This window comes from Lagopus leucura, unplaced genomic scaffold, assembly GCF_019238085.1.
Source record: "Lagopus leucura isolate 7727_CA_CO unplaced genomic scaffold, USGS_WTPT01 Super-Scaffold_806, whole genome shotgun sequence".
In the NCBI taxonomy this organism is placed as follows: Eukaryota; Metazoa; Chordata; class Aves; order Galliformes; family Phasianidae; genus Lagopus; species Lagopus leucura.
The window spans coordinates 9,322,182-9,338,262 of NW_024962260.1; the positions used below are offsets into that span (position 1 = coordinate 9,322,182).

At 42.8% G+C, this 16,081-nt stretch overlaps 1 protein-coding gene across 1 annotated transcript; it reads right to left on the reverse strand.

The window, feature by feature from the left end:
- Positions 1–577: 577 nt before the first annotated feature.
- Positions 578–14,385, reverse strand: TOP3B (DNA topoisomerase III beta). The gene is made up of 17 exons (XM_042865920.1): positions 13,972–14,385; positions 12,959–13,090; positions 12,103–12,209; positions 11,354–11,428; positions 9,924–10,120; positions 9,282–9,438; positions 8,056–8,169; positions 7,069–7,159; positions 6,604–6,758; positions 6,293–6,398; positions 5,248–5,394; positions 4,328–4,501; positions 3,436–3,564; positions 3,041–3,190; positions 2,547–2,647; positions 2,099–2,300; positions 578–1,098 (listed from the first exon to the last, which is right to left on the reverse strand). The coding sequence occupies exons 1-17, from the start codon at positions 14,039–14,041 to the stop codon at positions 617–619; spliced, it is 2,589 nt and encodes an 862-aa protein (XP_042721854.1). The 5' UTR covers positions 14,042–14,385; the 3' UTR covers positions 578–616.
- Between the last annotated feature and the right edge of the window lie 1,696 nt (positions 14,386–16,081).

The window sequence follows — 16,081 nt, forward strand, 5'->3', positions numbered from 1 at the left end:
AGCAGCTTTTCACTTCAGACGCAGCCGTAGGGTTCCTCTCCCTCGCAGAAAAGGCTTCTGGCGGTACCCGGTTAGAACGGAACGTTTCCAGCAAGGAATGAAGCAGAAGCACCGGCTGCGGTTCGGTGCGCTGACAGCTGCCGTCGCTCTCCCCTCCTCACTCCGCTGGCGGCGCTGCTCGCCGTCCCCCCACCCCCTATCGCCAAAGCCAGCTCACATCGCCCGCCTCCCGCTTATTCAATCACCGCAGAGCTCTGAAAAGAAAGAATAAGCGGTCAATGCTTTTAAACTTTGTAGTTAAAAGTTGAATGCAGTTAAAAGTAGATACGCAGCTGTAGTTAAAGGGCAAGGTCACACCTGAGCATCACCAGCCCCAGACAGACACGAGTCCTAGCAGATGTCTTTTTCTTCCTTCTACATAACCATCAGATCTAAAATCCGCATTTTGATGCTCTCTACGTCCACCCAGCACCAACTTCCCGCAGAGAACTGCTACTCTTCCACTTAAAACCAGAAACACAACACATACCAATACAGTATTCGCCTTAGCACAGGAAACAATGACAGCAACAGAAACAAATTTTTTATAAGAAGTTTATTTTGCATTGTGTGACCATTATACAAAGTAAGCAGCCAGAGCTGCCATTTTGTCCTTGGGTTTCTTTGGGTTGGGTCTTCCCCCAGGCCTCCGCCCTTTTCCCCTTCCTCGACCCTGCCTTTTCCCTTGTCCACCACGGTGCATGGGGTGCCTCATGGCTGCGTGTTTCAGCTCCACCAGGTCTTGAAACACAGGGTCACAGAATACACAGCCTGAATGCTGGGTCTCATCACCAGGTAGAGGAGATTTGGCTTTGTTGAAATCTACATCCACAAGAGCGGCATCACACAACTCACAGGTCTCTGGTGACACTCGGACTTTGTGGGCATTCTCAAAGAAATGCACAATCACATTGCATTTGTTGCAGGCCATCTTCCACTTAGGACCTGACGTTGAGTCTAGCACCAGAACTCCATTCTCACATTCAACACACTGCCCAATTCCAAGCATGCTAAGAGAATGCTGGCATGTGGGGTGGGTGCATTCATTACAGCCCATTCCTGGTGGAAGAAGAGTGAAACTATACCACTGTGGAATCCTCTATATTACCGCTGCTCAGTTTGCAGAAAGTGAGACACAGAATTGAAAGACAGCTTAGTATGCTACCAATTTTCTAAACCACTGCACAACAGAACAGAACTCCAAAAGGAGACCTGTCTTTTCACTTCTTCAGAATAACCCCTTGCTCCCAATCATACAATGACTCCTAGACAATGCCAGTGTACAGCACATAGTTTGGATATATGAAGTGTTGAAAAAACATTTTCAATTAAATGTATGACTCCTAATTGCTCTTTACAGTTACACTGTATGCTAATAGCATAAGACATTTTTAATCAGAAGACAGTAATAAAAAAAAAAGACGTCAGAAAGCTCCTGCCACTCATTCAAAGCCTCCAAGCATTAACTTAAATAGCTTTTGATCTCACAGTTACTATACTAACTGCTATGCTATTTTTACCCCTTCTTATATCCTTCAATAATTTCTAACGTACCATCTATACCCCTGTATCAAAATACAGTTCTCCCCCTCTATCCTTAATCTATAGTCTCATCCATATAACAAACATTAGAAAGGTCACCTACTGTGCAATGTAGATCAGTTAATATTGTATTTTCTTCATAAAATCTGTTGTGGTTTATTCAACATTCTGAGTAAGAGTTTTCCTAAAAACTGTAAGACATGGCTGCATGACCAACTCTAAAGTGTTTCTCCAGATGCTCCACATCAGCCCTTTTAGAAAAAGATGGATTCAAAAAATGGCTAATCTTCTAACATCTGAATTCATGCCCAAAATGCTGCTATTTCGACAAAAGCAGCTTTCACTAAACTCCAGGAACACTGAAGTAAGAACGGTAGTTCAAAGCACACCAGCCTCTCTCTTCTGTCTTGTAGCAAAAGCAGTAACAGCAGCCTCTCATATTCAAGAAAATACACAGGGAACTTTCACAAAGATAACTAACATTTGAGCTAAACCCCCTGCATTTTATTTATTTTACCTTTTTTCATGTCCCTGAAGGGAGGATGGTTGTAACAGTATGGACAGAGTGGATAGCTCTTTCCTCTGGATCCAGACGACCACAACACCAGCTCGAAGTCATCAAGGGGGCAACGCAACTCTTTGTAGAGCTTAATTGTACCGTTCTGTGGAAGACTGTAGGTGTCATCACAGTGAGAGCAGTGCAGACGACTTGGTTTGGCCTGGAAAGAGAATGCAACTCTTCAGAACATCCGTATGGCCAGTTCAAAACTTGCAGGAAATCCGGCAGTGACCACTCTGATTTGCATTGCATAGAAAAACTGCATCAGGCTTCACCCTTTCCCCTCCTCCCCATGAAGTGCTTTCTTGACAACGACATTTGAATCCACACTGAACAACGGCAAGGGGGTTTCTAATCACTGCTCCCCAGCAAGTGAAATTTAAAATCCAAACACAATGTAACTTACCTGAATATATTTCATAAAACGATGGCATTTGCCACAGCGGGAAAGAGGTTTACCCGTGGCAGCTAAGGGTGAAAATGACACTTCCATCAGCTCATCCATACCTGGAGAAAAAGGAATTCCATCTGTGTTAGAATTCTTCCCCCCAGGAGGAAACTTTGCACAATACTATTTACAGGACCAGCGAAGACGTAGTGGGAATTAAAGTAGTTTACTCACATTACACTTCCTTGTTCAGGATAACTTTTTTTTCTTTAGTTATTATTTTGCAATAAGCATCCACAAACACAGCAGAGTAAGTACTTCAGCTTGTTTGAAGCCACTACGCAGTCACAAAACCAATTTTAAGTGGAATTTTGGAGACACGATCAAATCTCCTTTGTAAAGCAACAGTCCTGGCACAACTTTCAGTGAGCCTAAAACCCTAAAAGCAACCTCATTTGGAAGTACAACAATTAAGTAGTCGTTGTACATGTGAAATTTCCTACAAGTTTTACCTGCAATAGAATCCACAAAATAGTGAAATTTTCTTTTGAAGATGTCAAGGGTATGCTCCAGGACCTGGTGGTAATTTGCTTTACCCAGAGCTATCAAGTTGAGTTGCTTCTCCACAGCACTGCGGATCGTGGGAAGAACTAATTCTGCATCTACCAGAAAAAACAAAGACGGTAGCAGAGAAGCAGCAACAGTAGACCAAGAACAGAAGTAAGAAACTGCCTATATATAAAACGATATCAAAATAAATTTGAGTTTTTACAGATTTTAGAATTAGTAATACTTTCCCAGAGGTATCTCTTCAGACAAACATTATTTATACAATGACAAAAGCCCCTGACTTACTGAAGGGGACAAAAGGTAAGAGGATGAATTTGGAGGAGAGCATTCAACTGACCTATTTTGTAATAACCATGAACCAGAACAATTCCAAGGTTTGTAGGCTTTAGTCTCCGACCGCTCTCCACTGTGACATAGTTCCGCTGGCAAATGTTGTTGATGTGAACTGGAATACTTGCATCAGTTCCTGCCACACAAAGGAAGACAAAATAACCCATCAAAGTTTTCACTGAACTACTAGCTTCTGACTTCTCTGGTTTTGTGTCATATTACAGCACTTCTGAGACCGCTTTTTGCTAATACCCAGTTTCCGGTGGACAATATCTGTTGACATATATGTTCCTTTGCAGTTCTCAGAAGGCTGAAACATGTTTTAACCTTAATCCTTTCATCTCTTCCAAGGAATTAGTGATGGGAAGGAAGCTATTCTCACAATCACTTATTCTGGAAAAATAAAGTGGAAAAAAGATACTGTGTTTGTATGGACTGGACACGTTTATGAAAATGTATTGAAGGAAGCAAGTCAGATTGAAAAAGAAAAATAATACTGTAATAAATTATATAATAAAATACTTAAAGACTATTGGAGCCAGCAAAACTGAGGCAAACTGTACAGACAGAAAACCATTGCTAACAACTGGAGGCACATTCTTCCACGCAATAGCTCTCTATGACACAGAAGTGCCAAGGAGAGATTAAGAACAGTTTTTGCTTTGGTCAGAAACTGGGCATAAGGACAAAATGAACGAAATGTGGGGAAAGCAGAATCTACCATCCACTAAGAGGTGATACAGGCATTGTGGTTTGATGGGAAAGAGATCATGTCTGGACTTATTCAAATGAATACTGAAAGGTCATTACCAACAGAGAAAGTTCAGAGGGGTGATTCAGATCCTTTGCCCTCTTAGCAGATGTATTACAGGATAAACGTGTGTTAAGCAAGTACCTACCAATGCCATGCTTTTCCATCAGTGTGATGAGTTCTGCTTCTGTCAGGTAGTCAGGAGGACTGGTTTGCATTTCCAGCAATTTTATTTCCCCAACTGGAAAGAGATCTCCTTTCTCACAGCAGGGAAGGCTCCCTTCTAATGGAATGCTGTGCCAAGGCATAATTTCTGTGAACCCTGGAGGTAAACAAAATAATGAGAGCTTATCTTCACAGCTTACAAAAGGCCAAGACTCCTATTTCTGATTTTAACATGGGCTACACAATGCATATCAAAGCTGAGAGGCTGTTTGCCCTCCCTGCAGACAATATTTGAAATACTATATCAAGAAATGGGATCTCCCACTGCATCAAAGCTGTTCTGTGGAAAATTGGGTCCAGCTGATATATGGAGAGGAAAATGAAACTGCAGAAAAAGAAAAAACCAACCAAGGCTTTCCTCAAAGGAAAGCATAGTGCCAAAAGTCTTACCAAATGGATGGGAAGAGGCTCTTAAAAAGAAAATGCAAATACTAAGTTGTATTAATGTAACAGATGACTTGCTGTGAACATTTCACTGAGGGTACTACAGTCTTTTTCCTGAGGCTCAAGGAAAAAAATAAAAAAAAAATAAATATCAATCCTTGTATAATATAAATCACAAAAAGCATTTGCAGTCTGAAAAACAACAACTGGTCTTTACACTGGTAAGTGTGGCACTAAAAACTTTGAGACTACTACGTGGGAAGTACATCCTTTTCTAGGGTAACAGAAATGAAAAGACAAAGATTCAGTCCTTGTGATCTTAATAAGCTCCAGGAAAAAAAGTCTTAAATTCGACTTGCTCCAAAATTTCACTTTTATATCTATTTAATGCATGAATTGGTAATTCATGCATTGGTCATTCAAATTGTAGCTAACTACTTACTCCCTGGTTAGTCTTACCTGGTGAAGTTACCACTTTTCCGACGCAGCTAAAACGTTCAGGGCCAATACTGAAAGAAATGTTGGTCTGTAGGTACTTGCAGTCAGCACTCACAGTGGCAATGAAATGCCTAGTTATGTACTCATACAGTCGCCATCCATCTCCACCTGGGGATAAACAATATCTTACTCCCACAAATAAGTCTTGCAGCACCATATAAAACCTGCACTAGAAGATATCAGATTTCCACAGAAACCACAGGGAAAATTGGTACCTAAGAGAAAATAAGATTCAGAAGTCCATCCAACTTCCCCTTTAAAATTGCCTACCCATAAAATCACGTTAGAATCCTCTGTTACATTGTTTTTTTGGTTTGTTTTTTTTTTTAAATGTTATCAACCAGATTGCCTGACAAACTAGCATAGCACAGACAAGAGCTACATGCAGTTTCCTTAATTACAATATATAGCTAGGAAATCAAATAGTGGAGGTTACACTGTTACAAACAGAAAACTAAGCTTCTAAGTATCAGTCTTGTGCTTTGCAGATTTCATCCTACTGTGTATAAAGAAGTTTTACATAGCCATTCCGTAAGCTACATGGTTACTAAGTTTACTTCTCTATCAGAGCTGATTTCACTGATGGCTGAAAATCAGGATTTACCAGTTTTCTACAACAACCTTAGTTATTCCTAATAAACACATCACACTCACTATACTTCCTTATAATTTTTAAATCTCTCTTTAACAGGTCACAGCATAGAGTCAAATCTTACATTTTAACATAATGAACACAAAACACAGAGGAAAAAAAATTAAATTCAGCTTAAGTCTGAATTTCAAGCAGAAATATTTAATAAAGTTTCAGCACTTTGAAGCCATTACAGGGCAAATCTCTCTGAGAGTTCTGATCTTCGCTGTTATTAGAAACTTCAGGTAAAGTCTGTTCTGTCCAGTTCTTCCAATTCAGATTTTACATTAAAACCTAGAGTCTTTTAACATAGCTCCCAAACCTTCAGGAGCAGATTTCCTCAGAGCGTTCTAACACTATTCAATTTGTCAATACCTAATTCTGCTTCTGTTGCAGCTTTCATTGGAGTGATGGGAGGATGGTCCCCTGCATCATGGCCTTTCCTTGGACGATTGATGCCTTCTGATAGCAATGCTTTTACCTGGGTGAAGGAAAAGAGAGGAAACAGGCTGAAGTGGGTAGCAGGTCTCCACTATCAGGTTAAAAGCTTTTTTTGAGATCAAACCCATAACTACAATATCTGTACGTAAAAGCAATTACAGGTCAAAACGTACAAGTGAGATGTGTTACAACACGGACTAGAGAACCATCTGTAGAACAGCAGAGGTGTTGCTTTACGTACTCACCGTTTCTGCCCAGTAAGGATTATTAGCTTGTTGTCTCAAGCATCCCTTCAAGTCAAAGTTTTCTGGATAATGGGTAGTTTCTGTTCGAGGGTAGCTGATATAACCCTGCGTATACAGACGCTCTGCTATCTGCATGGCGTGCTGCGGACCCATTCCTGGGATGGCACAGGACAGGAGAAAATCATACAGCAATCTGTAGATGGTTTGGTTGCCGAGTCTTAAAGCATACCTTATCAAAACATTTCCATTAGTTATAAATTACTGCTTGTCCTTTCTGTAAGGCTTTTGCCACCTTGATCTGACCCAGCATTTCTGACATGCTTTCTAAACGTGTTTCCCAAAAGTGATACACTGTAGGGAGAGGAGACTCATCAAAACGTATTTTATATGGGCTTGATTTTTTCAGCTGAGAATCCAAAGTATTTTGCTCTAAATCAGTGTGAAAATCTAAACTTTTACACGTACCTAAAGCAGCACTGGCCACTCGTAGCATTTCTACCGTGTTCAGAGCCAGTGGTCTCTGCTTCACCTTCTCTTTTTTACTCACAGATTCTACCTGGAAAATAGCATTTTTCCAGTAAAAGTTTTGAAGCTTGGTAATTGATAAATGCATAATTTCCATTATGATTAAAACCACGTGGTATAACTACATTACCTGCTTTTGTCATATCTGTTTTGATTTTTTTCCTTAGAACAGTAACCATCAAATCTGGTGGAAATCTGACTGGAAACAGCTTTACCAAATGCTGAAGGTACAGCCCAAGGGTCCCTTCACACCATGGACTAGATCAGACCTACCACTGGATATGCAGAAAAGTAGCTTATTGCTATCTTCACTTCCCATTTAGCTCAGCAGCACATTTGTCAGTGCTGCAAGGGTGTAGTGCTCAATCCAAGTAGTGGCCCCTAAAGATAGGGATCTAGATTTTTGAAGACTTCACACAGCCTCTGAACGTTGATAGCTGTAAACATTTAAATCCCAACACACTGACAAACAAGTATTGAACAGAACAGAATTACAAGTTAGTTGGCTATAAAGACTGCACCATACACAATTAAAAATTTAACTGCAGGAGTGCTGTTACATAAGCAAGCAAATTCTGATCTGTACAGTGTCCTTTGGGAAATAAGAGGTCTGCTCAGAGTTCTGAACTGCATTTCTCAGCAAGTTCAGCAATGAAGACTGCTAATTCCTGTCATGAATGATGACCATTTCCAAAGTCAAGAATGGGCTTCTGTTGAGACGACCATACCAGTGCGACTCACGACACAAACTACAATCACGAACCTTTTTGCTTATTGTTTATACAAAGTTGAATTGAATTAAAAAATATTTCATAACTTTCTTCACCAAAAGAACACAAAAACAAAACAATATACAGTAGATGAAATATTAAGTAGCATCTCCTTTATGTGAAATATGCTCTAGCAACACCTAGTAAATACTCCTACCTTTGCTTCTCTTGCCGTCTTTGTTACATTCAGGAACATCTGAGCAATCTCACGATCAAATACCCGCACTCTATCCCAATCCAAAGTGAGAGAACTTTCTTTCTCAGGGTTCACCTGGTTGATCGAAAAACAAACAACAACAACAACAACTAAATTCCCACCAACACTATTATTAAAAGTGCAGAATACACTTTTCCAACAATAATCCAGAAAGTAAACCCTAGTAATAGATGTTCTACATGAGCTCCAAGCACGCAGCTGTACTCACGTTCCAGTGGCTTTTGAGAAACAGAGTAATTTGAGTTCAGGAGAATGACTGGAATTACTCTTGCAGTTAACTGAAATTCGATCTTTATTTTTAATACTTGGAATAACAAAGGCAAAAAGGGCAGAAATTCAACGTTTATCATTTTGACTTGCAAAATTAATTCTTTGCATTAAAAAAAAAAAGTGTACGTAGGCCCCATTCCAAGTCCCACTCACAAAAATAAATATGAACTAATCAGTGTGTGTGCATGCAACTCCCTGAAAACGGCACCAAATACTTCCTAGCATGACACAAATAAATGAGATGTATCAAAAAACAGACGAGAGTAGACACTGTATTTCACCTTTTTTCTCTTTTTAAATTTTAAAATCTAAAAATGGCAACTTCTTACCATCTATCTTCTATTTATTTACACAATCCATGTCATCACAAACAGTAAAACCACGTTGGTTTGCTCTCCAAGCTTGGACAGCAGCAAGGCTATAAAACTGCCATAAGCAGCCAAAGCATTCAGAGGACTCAGCATCAACACAATGAACATTTTATTTACTTTAGAATTCCAATACTCAGCAATGCCAGTGCTTGCTGGCAGACAAATTTATTATTGGATTCAAATTAACACCACAGTTGGTCCAAGGACCCCAGGGAACAATAGCAAGCCATTTCAAGTAGTCTTTCTGGCTGAGTCTAAGCTTAGATGGTTAGCACTGAGGAATTCTTACGGGCAGCATACAATTACCACTTGAACACAGAACTGACATCATCAAATCTGCTCTAGAGAGAGTGGTGACACACACACACATGTAAACTGAAAGAAAATAACAAGTAAATTGGAGGCATTGTGAATCCTTGTCAGCAGCTACAAATTTATGAATGGACAAAATGAAAATATTAAGCGCATTTCTTTGTACATAAGAAGGAAAACATGTTTTAATCAAACAAGTAACACAAAGCTTACTTTAGCCTGCAGCACCCAGTAAGTCTCAGGCTTGAATGACTGGATTTTGTCGTGCCTTTCAACGCAGAATCCAAGTGTTGGTGTTTGACATGGCCCGAAGGAGATGAGGGAGCTGTCTAAATTTCCATATTTCCCCTGAAAATACTTGGTCTGAAATCTTAAGGGGAAGATAATATATAGCGATAAATACATCAATATCCTCATTCCCATGCAAAGAAGCAACTTTCAGGAACTTTTCCAGATATGTATGAATAATTTGCTAAGTCACTCAGGTATATATATATGTATATGTATATATATACATATATACATATATACATATATATATATATATATATTAAAAAAAAAAAAACTATTTTCAGAAACAACAAGTCTTAAAGCCAAAGAAGTTAGAATTACTTTGCTTCCTAGAATTCTGCTTACTCCCAAGGAAGTGTGAGAAGACTAAATAAGATATCTATTATCTGCTGACATTATTTTCTCTAACCTAGTTAAAGCTATAACACATTTTTTCACTTTACAGCACAGAACTGTTTGCTTTGGTACTCAGTAGAATTAGCCACTACAGTTCTAAGGTGTATTTTGCTGACAGAACAGTACTCCTGAACCTTTCATAAAACTACATCCCATCTATGCTCTCACCTTGTAAATGCACAGCCAATTCTGAGATCCAGCTCCTGGCGGGCATCCACTGAAAGAGCTTCATTGCGATTAGGTTCTCCCAAATGATTCATGGCATTGCAGATGTCTGTGTCAGTAATAGAACTGAATTTAGCTCTATAAACTGTCCTTTCAGTGCTAGGAGGTTTGTTCATAACAGGAAGAACAGCATCGAGAACCTAATGAGGATCAAAAGCAGATTTTATAAGTAACTGAAAGCTCAGGGCTTAAGTCAGTTTTTCCTCTCAGGAGCAAAAAACAAACCAAAACCTCCCCACAAAACACCTGCTGATGAGTAACTGTTTTCCTCATTCAGTAAGATATCATGTCAGTACCTAAACTGATAAGAACAGTATTTGTCTGTACACTAAAAAGCATATTAAGAACTACAAAAAAATGAAAGGTCTGTATATCAAACAGCAACTGCTGGAAGTGAAACACTATTCCTAGCTTAGAGCAAAGAGTCTCACCACTGTAGCTGTTGTACTGCAAATATCTGATGAACGTGCATCAGTTTCTACCTAGGTTGCCAAGGCACAGTAATGAAACAGTGGTATTTAAAGAACTTAAATACTTCATAAAATGTGCTTTTTAAACAAGAGAAAAAAAATAGTTTTCATGGAGTGTATAATCAATGAATATTAAGATGTTATGATTACAAAATAAACAAGAGAGTTTGGCAAAACAGATTATGATAACAAGAAGAGAATAGATAGAAAGCTTACCCCTGGGCTCACTTACAGAACTCCAGCAGAGCAGATCTCCAGATGAGATCCTTCCCCACTGATAGCCAGCTCTTAAACAGGTCTAGGAGGGGTGCAGCCTGGCTCCACCCCTTCTGGCAGCACAGCTGCATTGCCTTCAGCTGTGCTCCCCTGGCTGACTCAGTGCTCCCTCAGGTGATCAATCAGAGGCTCAGGCTGTGACCCAGCAGTTCCCATACAATGGAGACTTCAGGGAACGGGATTTTTTTGAAAAGTCTCTGTACACCACAAAGTTTCAGATCTACATCTTTAAGGTGCAGAGTCCAAACTCCTGCTGTAAGCCAACATTTACAAACAGTCTCTATGCTCAGAAGTGTCTCAACTAAGCTAGGATAATAGAAATTAATTTTATAAGGATGGCAAAAATAACTAAACCAGCTGTGAAACACTGACTCTGACAGAAAGCACTGCTACATTTCAACATTTAAGAGATCTTATTATTCCTCTCTGATCTGCAACATCAACGAAATCAATTACACTCTTTGACTGACATCTTATGAATTCAAAAACACGAGCTTTTCCACCAAGGTTCCCCATGCTTTTAAATTTTTATTTAACTTAGTTTGAATATTACCATGTATCCAAAGAACAACATACTGATAGTACCTCATGCTACAAATTAATACAATATGGTATTAGAAATCTTACTTCAAAACAGATGTTTTCTCCCTCCTTATCGCAATCCAACCACAAGACAATGCAATCACAGCCTCTTCCCTCCACCTGTAAAAGAAATTAGCATGGTAACCAGCAACTCAAACAAAAAAATCTCTTCAGTAACTGTACAGCTTTTGTTTCTGTTTTAAAGCTCTAAAGATTGATACAATTTATTTGGTGCAAAAAGAATTGGGAGAAGAAAGCAAAAGGAACAAGAAAACAGCATGTAATTATAGAATTATATAGAATTAAAGAAAGATGTGCTTCACAGAACCAAAAGTCTGCCTGAAAAAATACATATATCAGCATGGATGGCTCTGCAGTAGCAGAAGGCTTCTGAACTCCTACCCCACACTATATGCATGATCTTGGGCCCAGTCCCTTCCCCTTCATCTGTCTTAATTCTCACATCATTAAATCAAACAAACAACAACAACAACAAAAAATCAAGAACGACTTTTCTAGCTCATAAAGATGCCAGGAAATCTAAACTTATCCAACAGATATCAGTCTTACACCAAACACCTTCTTACCAGAAAGAGTATAATTTTGGAAAAGGATCCAAACTATCACTTTCTTCCCACAGAAGTGCACGTGAGAAGAGGCTAACAGAGATATTTTGAAGGAGCCATTTGCAGGCTAGACCTGCCATGTGCTGTTAGAAGCCAAACACGTATCCAATACACACAGGGATCGTTTGTTTTGACACAAATCTCAAAAACATTTCATAAGAGGAATACCTGTAAAAACTTCACCATGGTCAGTTTGGGATTCGCTTCTTTCTTTTCTGTGGGAGCTTTGCTAAAAAGTTCTGCTGGATCCACCTTGTCCCAGCTGTTATATTTTCCTGAAAAGCAGAAGTGCATTAAAGTAGAGCTGTAAATAAACATTAAAAACCCCAGAACAATAGTTTGGCTTTCAAACTGTCTTGGAAAGCCTTCCATCCTAATGCATCTTGCTTTACTGGATCTCAAGTGACCTCTTAACTCTGTGTGAACTGCAGCTGTAATTCTGAGACACGGCAGACAGATTTTAGAGACATACTACACATCTTTCAGAAATGTTAATGTGAGCTATTAAAAAACTCCTGTTCCTGCAATCAGTTATCAGGCCAGGGAGCGATTTTTCCTGGTTTTCACAGTGCACACAAGAGGTGCACACTGCACTCTTTTACCATTACTTATGGCCAGCTATGTCACAGCCCTATTATGCTGTGAAGCATCCAGTACCACCATCTTCTCATATCAGAGCATTTGTTCATTTCCCTTTGTCAAAAATAACTGTTCACAAAATTGTTTAACAATTATATGACACTGTACTCCTTCAAAGCACTGTAATTCAGAATTTAATAGTTGGCAAATTAAGACTCATAATATAATTCAGGTATTGAAGATGTGTTGCACAGTCACATAAGTCAGCCAGGGGGCTAGAAACAAAAGTTAAAAACTGGAGACCACAAGTGATATTGTCATACTCCCTTCCGCTCTTGTTCTCTTTAATGCTTTTCCTGAAGAAAACATCATACACGGAAATAATCCAGTCCTTGAAAATTTTACAAGCCATATCAGTTAAAGCACTCAACGAACAGACAAATACCTATGAAATCCAAAGTCATGACATGACCACACACAGATGTCATCTTGAAACGGGCACTCTGCCCTATAAACGACCCCGAGTACTCATGCACAGAGCATGCACCATTCAGCCCCTTGCGAGAGGACATGCTTCCTGTGGGAATAAGAACACAATTAACAACAAAATACAAACTAAGAAGTAATAAAAAAACAACTACTGAAACATTGTTCTTTCATAATTACACCCCCTTTTCTCTAGACCAGACAACTAGGATCTTCCTGCTCATAAAATTCTAACTTTGATCAAGGTTTTGCTCCAACTATTGTTTTAAACTTCTTCTGTCATAATTCATTTTCGGTTGAAATATCCAGAATCTCCTTTATCTTTCCCCACCAGAACCACAGAATGGCTTGCGTTGCAAGGAACCTCAGGGATCATCAAGCTCCAAGAGATCCTTAAGCAAATACAGCTGGTTTTCTGTTATCCACATCATTTACAGAATATTTACCATTGCTTCAGAAATTCCCAGACACCAGCTTACTACTTGACTGGCGTTTTCCAGAATCTGTATGCACTAACACACACTACAGCCATACAAAAGAGAATCACAGAACAGGTTGGGTTAGAAAGGACCTCAAAGATTATCTTGTTCCAATGTCCCTTCCACAGACAGAGGTGCCAACCACTAAAGCAGGCACTGATCAGGCTGCCCAGAGGTAACAAAAACAGATTTCACGATTCTCAAGTTGAAGAAACATTGGCACATCAAAATACGCAGAATGAACAAAATGAAGCGCCACTCAGTAATTTCATGAACGGGCAGCTGCTCTAAGCCACTATTCCAGTGCCTGCTACCCCAAAGACAACCAAGTCTGCCACCTGGCTATCTCTTGACCTCACTTTTCCCGCAGAGATCTCAAGTACTGCCTCACGCAGCGAGGCTCTGCGCGGACCACGTCCATTTCCTCAGCAGGGCAGTGCCTCCATTTTGCCACTGCCAAAAAAGGACGAAACCGAGCTGCTTCCATTCCTACCCCTCGAGAGGATCTTGGCGATGGACTGCGCCAGGGAAGGCTTCTCCGCCACCATCAGCACAGTCCTCATCGTGGGCTGCCGAGACACGAACTGACAGGCGGCGCAGCGGTTCGGTTTCCCGGAGCCCACGGCACTCAGCTCAGGGACGAGAGCCCGTTCTCAGCCTGGAGAGAGAGGGAACGCGGGAGCGCGCTGCGCAGCCCCAGCGACGAGCAGCCACGCATCGCACGAGCACGCAGCCAGAACCCGCCGCTCCGCGGGGCAGCCCGCAGCTTCACGGCGGGAAACGGCTCCAGCGGGCGCCCCGGGGAACAGCTCGAGCCCGGGGTCAGACGGGCCCCGAGAAGAGCCCCGCCGGAGCTCCCCGCCGAGCTGAAACACCTCCCAGCCCCGCACCTCAGCGAGCGGCCATAGCGCCCGCTCGCACTTCCGGGGCACGGCGCCGGAAGTCGGGGAGAGCCGCGGCACCTTCCGTCCCGCCCGCTGCGCCGGCGTCCCCTGCCGGTGTGGAGGAGTGACGGCGAGCCGCGGCCCCGCTCCCCACGTGCGGCCATGGGAGGGTCGGCGCGGCTCTGCCCTGCCCCGGGCGCGCTCCTGTGGACTGGCGGTCACCGCGCAGAGAGGGAAGCAGAGCGGAGCAGAACGGGCGGCAGCACCACGCGTACGGAATGAACGGAACGGATTCATCTTCGCTTAGATTAGTGGCATTATTAGATCTACAGGTTACTAGGGAAGGAAACAAAGCCAGGGATCTTTATTCTTGGCAAAAGCAAATCTGTGAGTTGCTAAAACAAATGTGTTCTTCAGTGCCTGGTTCTCTTTGACATCTGGGGAACATCTGGAACAATCAGTATGCAAGTTAACACAAAGCCTTCAGAGATGTCACAGGCATATTTTCAATTTCCTCTACGATAAGCCTGCTACAAAACCCACCATCTCTTCCTTTTTCAGCACCCAGCAGTTACTCTGTCCCCGTTCTGAAGGCTTCTCTCGCCCGCGCTGCGCTCACGGGGACACAGAGCGCCGCCCAGCCTTCGAGTGGCGTTGGCCGCAGAACGTTACAGCAAACGGCGCTTCCCAGGCAGCTCAGCGAGGTGCAGGTCTGCCTCTTCCCGAAGATGCAGAGCAGGACGCAGCCGGCCTGCACGCCCATTAACAAACTGTTGCTGATTAAGGGTCAATTCCCAGATCAGAACAGGGATAGGGTGTGCAGCACTGCCCTACGTGCCCATTTCCTCCGCCCCGCTGCATCGCTCCATCTCCGCAGCCACCACCACGGCCGGAGATCGGGCGGCAGCTGCCCCACTGCTGCTTTCGGCCGCTCACGTCCAGGTGAAGGTTTACCGCCGCCAAAAAATCCTCCCGCAGCCCGGCCACCCTCTGCATGTCCATACACGCAGGTTCTCTTCAGCAACATCCGGCGTGCCAGGACCACGGGCGGTGGGCGCAGACCGAACGGGTTCCTCACGACCGTCGCGAAGCGCTGCCCGTGTTGCGCGGCTGACGGCACGCCGGGCCAGCAGGCAGGAAAGGTTCGGAGCGCAGAAGGACGGCGCGGAAGGACTCGGCCTGCCGTGCTGCAGCCGGCGCGCTGCGGAGGGCTTCCCCGCCAGGGAGCGGTGGCGGCGCGGGATCGGGCTGCTCGGCGTGGGCCGGGCCGGGGGGCGCTCGGAGCCGGCGCCCACCTCAGCCGGGACGCGGCCTGGAAAACATCTGCGGGCCGGGAGTGCCTTGCCCTCGCTGCTGCCTGTACAGCCCCGTGTTTTCCGGCGCCGTTTATTCCTGGGTTGTTTCGGCGGATGGTTATTTCAGCGGCGAAAGCCCTCGTCTTGACATCCGTTCCGCATCGGCAGAGCTTGCGCCGTGCCTGAGCCTTGGGCTCCGCAGCTCTGAACGACTTCGGTCGTAACGCCTCGGTGCCTGGAGCTCCCGGGCTTGGGCAGCGGCTCCCCTCAATTCGGGGGTGTTCAACAGATCTGATTGCAAAGTTTATTTTAAGGGCAAGATAGGAAAAGCTGCAGAAGCACCAACTGTTGTGGAGAGCATGGTCACTCCAATTTTCACTTCTCTTGGCTCATTCCTGACCTTAGGGTAACTTTGCCCTGTTTG